This window comes from Corapipo altera, unplaced genomic scaffold, assembly GCF_003945725.1.
Source record: "Corapipo altera isolate COAL_440 unplaced genomic scaffold, ASM394572v1 288, whole genome shotgun sequence".
In the NCBI taxonomy this organism is placed as follows: Eukaryota; Metazoa; Chordata; class Aves; order Passeriformes; family Pipridae; genus Corapipo; species Corapipo altera.
The window spans coordinates 69,503-73,737 of NW_020885071.1; the positions used below are offsets into that span (position 1 = coordinate 69,503).

The 4,235-nt window shown below is 53.6% G+C and overlaps 1 protein-coding gene across 1 annotated transcript in view; it reads left to right on the forward strand.

The window, feature by feature from the left end:
• The window catches only part of ASXL2 (ASXL transcriptional regulator 2), a 66,499-nt gene that overhangs the window by 20,021 nt on the left and 42,243 nt on the right, over positions 1-4,235 (forward strand). The window contains exon 2 of the mRNA XM_027669182.1: positions 3,652-3,734. Coding sequence (XP_027524983.1) covers positions 3,652-3,734 — 83 coding nt within the window. The remainder of the gene's footprint in view (positions 1-3,651; positions 3,735-4,235) is intronic.

Consider the following 4,235-nt stretch of genomic DNA (forward strand, 5'->3'; position numbering starts at 1 on the left):
CCTGTGTGTGTGTGGAATCCCCATATGGGATCCCTGTGTGTGTGTGGGATCCCTGTGTGTGTATGGAATCCCCATATGGGATCCCTGTGTGTGTGTATGGAATCACAGGGAGAGCAGAGCTTTGGTGACCATCCCAGTGATCCAGTGTCCTGGGTGGAGATCTCCACTGCCCAGAGCTTTGTTCCATGGAGCAGGTGGAGTTGGGAAGGGGAAGAGCAGTGGTGGCTCAGTTAATTCCCACCTTTTCCTTGGGTGAGGAGGTTCAGTGCAGGGTCTTTTTAAGCTCTGTAGGAAGAGAAACTTTCCTTTTCCTAGTGAGAAGCAGTAGGAAAATGTGGGGTGTAAGGAGCCATGACTTTAGCCTGTGTGTTTTTTAGGAAGAATTCAGGTGGAGTAGGGTGTGTGGAAATCCCTCCCCAGCTCAGCCTGGCCCTGCAGGTTCCAGCTCCACCTCCAGGTCCCAGCCCTGCTCTGGCAGAGCTGCTGCCTGAGCACTGAGGTGTCAGAGCTGAGGTTCTCACCACTTCCTGACCTGTTCTCACTCAGCCCTCAGTCCATCCATCCAGTCCCAGCCCTGCTCTCCTGCTCCCAGAGGATCTCCCTGTGGGTTCTCACCTCCTCCTCTGTCAAAGGACCAAGGAAAGGAACAAAACCCGGGAATGGGCAGCCTGGAAATGCATTTTCTCCTGGCAGTTTTAGCTCTGTTGGACCAGAGATGGAGCTCTGTGTGAGCAGTGATTGCTGCTCACTGGGGAGCAGAGGGGGTAGGTGTCCCACTGTCTGCAGGTACAGCAGCCCAGGACACATTTCCCAGGGTCACAGAACCATTTCAGCTGGAGGAGCCCTCCAGGATCACACAGAGTCCTGGTTAGAGGGTGGTTGGGTTTAACTTTTGACACTCTCCCATTTATATGATATTGACACCAATATCAGCTGATTCACATGAACATCTTCAGCAGAACCATAACACAAAAGAGATGAACCACAGGTTTGCTGAGGTTGGAAAAGCCCTTTAAGGCCATGGAGCCCAACCAAGGTGTAAAATTAGGAAACATCATTTCTTCTGATGATCCCTGGAACTAGAAAACAGGACTGGAACGAGACAGGTTGGAGTGAGATGATCCTTAAGGTCCCTCCCAACCCAAACCATTCCATGATTAATGTTTTTTTGTCAATAAGGAGCCAAGTGGACTGTTCCCCCCCTGAGGGGGTGTGATCTGAGCATCGGTGACCCCATCCCAAGCCCTTGGCTTCCCCTGCATTGAGCTGACACTTGTCAGCATTCCCAGCCCTGCTCAGGGAATGAAGGGTCCCAGGACCCAGGGGTGGCACTTGCTGGTTTGTTCTCTTGGCTCAGCCCAGCACGAAGGTCCTTCATAAACCCTCACTCTCAGTCCTCCAGTGCCCCTCAAACCCAGCCCTCTGGCAGACAGGAGCTTTTATTTATCTACACACAGCAACTAAAAATGAAAGCTCTGATAGGGGGTTACAGGGCAGAAGGGAGAGGAGAAGGTACTTCAGTGTATCTGTTTTTTTTAAGAGTCTCTCCACTCCTCACTCCTGGGTCCTCAGCAGAGGAAGGAGGCAGGAGGCAGCTCTTGGTGCAGCTGGAGGTGTGAACTGCTCTGTTCAGCCAACCAGTTAACATTCAACAAGTTTCTTGAAGAGCACAGGATGACTCTTATCAGGAGGGCGCAGATTAATCCTGGTCCTGGGGAGGCACAGGGGCCCTCTGATGGGTTTCCCCTGTGCTGGTGGTTGCTGAACACGAGACACTTTGATGCTGAGTTGGCAAAGCCAGGGTGGCACTTGAGGCCGTGGGTCAGTGCTGGTTGTACTCGGTGATCTCAGGGGTGTCTTCCAAGCTAAATAATTCCATGTTTCTAGGAATGTCTCCTGTGGAGCAGAGGAACCCAGCAGAGCTGGTTGATGTTCCGGGGTGACCTTCTGAGGGTGGCCCAGCACCGTGGGCAGGGAGCAGGGCAGGGGTGGCAGGAGGCCAAGCTCGTCCTGCTGAGCTCAGCTCCAGGGAAAAGGCCTGTGGGAGGAAGAGGTGGGGGCAGGTTACCTGGGAGAGGTGCCTGGGGGCAGGCAGGGATAGAATTGGGAAAGCTTTTGTTGCTCCCTGTACTCACTGATGAGAGTCCCTGGTCCAGCTCAGCGTTAATTGGCACTGTGGTGGTGAGGAGTTAATGAGCTGAGGGATTGCTGCGAGATGGGGCCTGTCAGGAGCAGGTCCAGGTGGTGAAAGTGAGGAGAGCACAGTGCCCAGGGAGAAGAATGCCCAGTTGGGTTTGTGTGTGAGCAGTGGGCAGTGCCCTCAGGCTCCCTGTGGATGCACTCCCAGCACTGCCTCCTTCCTCTCCTGCCTTTGCTGCCTGCAGTGGGAAGGTGACACTGCAGATGGAAATGGAGAGAAACCTCATTTCTTGCCCTCACTTGGTGCAGAAGAAGCTTTCAGACTGAGCTCCTGGGCTGGTGGAAGGTGTCCCTGCCCACGGCAGGGAGTGGAGCTGGGTGATCTTTGAGCTCCCTTCCCACCTGAACCGTTTTGGGATTGTCTGATCCTCTGAAAGTCAGGCTTTAACACCACTTAACAAGAGATTTACCAGGATGGGGCCATCACCTGGAGCTTCCAGAGCTGCAGATGCAGCCAAATGCAGGGGTTTTGTTCTCTGAGCAGGGAGAGGCTGCAGCCCAAGTCCCTTCCAGGAGAGCAGAACCCTTGTGGGGATAATGGGGTGTTCCTGGAGGGAAGGAGGTGCAGGGGTTCAGGAGGAGCCCTGGGTCCTGCCCAGCTGCTGAACAGAGGAACTGAAACTGTTGGTTTCCTCCTGCAGAGTCACTGTCAGGGTTGGCACTGTCAGGGTTGGCACTGTCAGGGTTGGCACTGCAGGCTCCTGTGGTTTGGGTCTGGTGGAAGCCCCAGGCCAGGACTGGGGGTTGCTGTGCCGGGCTCGGGTCAAAAGCTGATGACTAAGAAGGAAACGAGGCATTTCCTGCCCATCCCCCAGCACAAACGACTGCCTAAAATATCCAAATGACGTGTGGCAACTGGCATCTTCCTTCAGAAGCCTCAGACATCTCTCTGGCCACTCTTTCAATCCTACTTTTGCGTCTCAGTGCCCTCAGAAGGGAGGAGAGCTTGGGCTGGGGAGGGGTGGGGATGTGTTTGGCAGTTTACATTTCCATGGACCACATTTATGGACTTTAAAGGCTGACCTGTGTGCAGAGAGTTCCCAACAGTGTCAATCCCCCCCCCTTTCCTTCAGCTTCTTTGATCCTTTCAGCCAAACTGAGCAGCAGTTTCGGGCTCAAGGATTTGGGGTTTTTGGGAGTGTTGGGTCTGAGGTACCTCAGAGTTCCTGAAGCATTCCAGGGTGGGAAAGCTGGTGGTTGGGGAGGCTTTAATTCTCCACAAAGTGCTGTCAAGGGGCAGGACATTCAAAATAAAACTCAGGAATTGCACTGAAGTCCCTCAGCTGCTCTCTGGAGTCCCTCTGCTCCCTGTGTCCTCCAGGGGGTGGCCATGAGGTGGGAGAGGGTCAGCAGTCCCTTCCCCTGGAGAAATCCAAACCATTACATGTAGGTTTAATATTAAAGTCAAAATGCAAACGAGTGACTTCCTCTCAATCTGCTTTCTCCTGCCAGGTCCTGGAGAAATATCCCAACACACCCATGAGCCATAAAGAGATCCTTCAGGTTATCCAGAAGGAAGGACTTAAGGAGATCAGGTGAGTGGAGCACCTGTACCAGTCAGACCCGCTGGTCCCAGCTCAGGGTGGTTTGCTGTTAGCCCCCATCCCCTGGGGATTTTTGGGACTGGAATGGTGCAGGTTTGGTGTCTGGGTCCCATCTGCAAACAAGCCCTCAAGTCACCAGTGCTTTTTCCCCCGAGGGAGCTGGAAGAGGGTCGTCCCTGATTCCCAGGTGTGCAGGACTCCAGCTCTTTTATGGGATAACCCAGAGCTGATCAGGTGCTTCAGGCACTGCAGAAAACACAGCAGGTTTTTTAAGTTGTTTTTTTGACCAAGAAGTGAACTGACAGTTCAGCTGAGGTGTTGAAATGACCCAAACCACACTCAGAGCCGCCCAGGAAGTGACAAAGCAGCCTCAGCTCAAGATCCTGATGCAGAAAACTTCATGCCCGCTGCTGTTTTCCTTGGAATTACCTGGAAGGGGGTGTGTGGTTCTGCCTGAGGGACCTTCCTGCTCCCAAGGGATCAGGCTCTGGG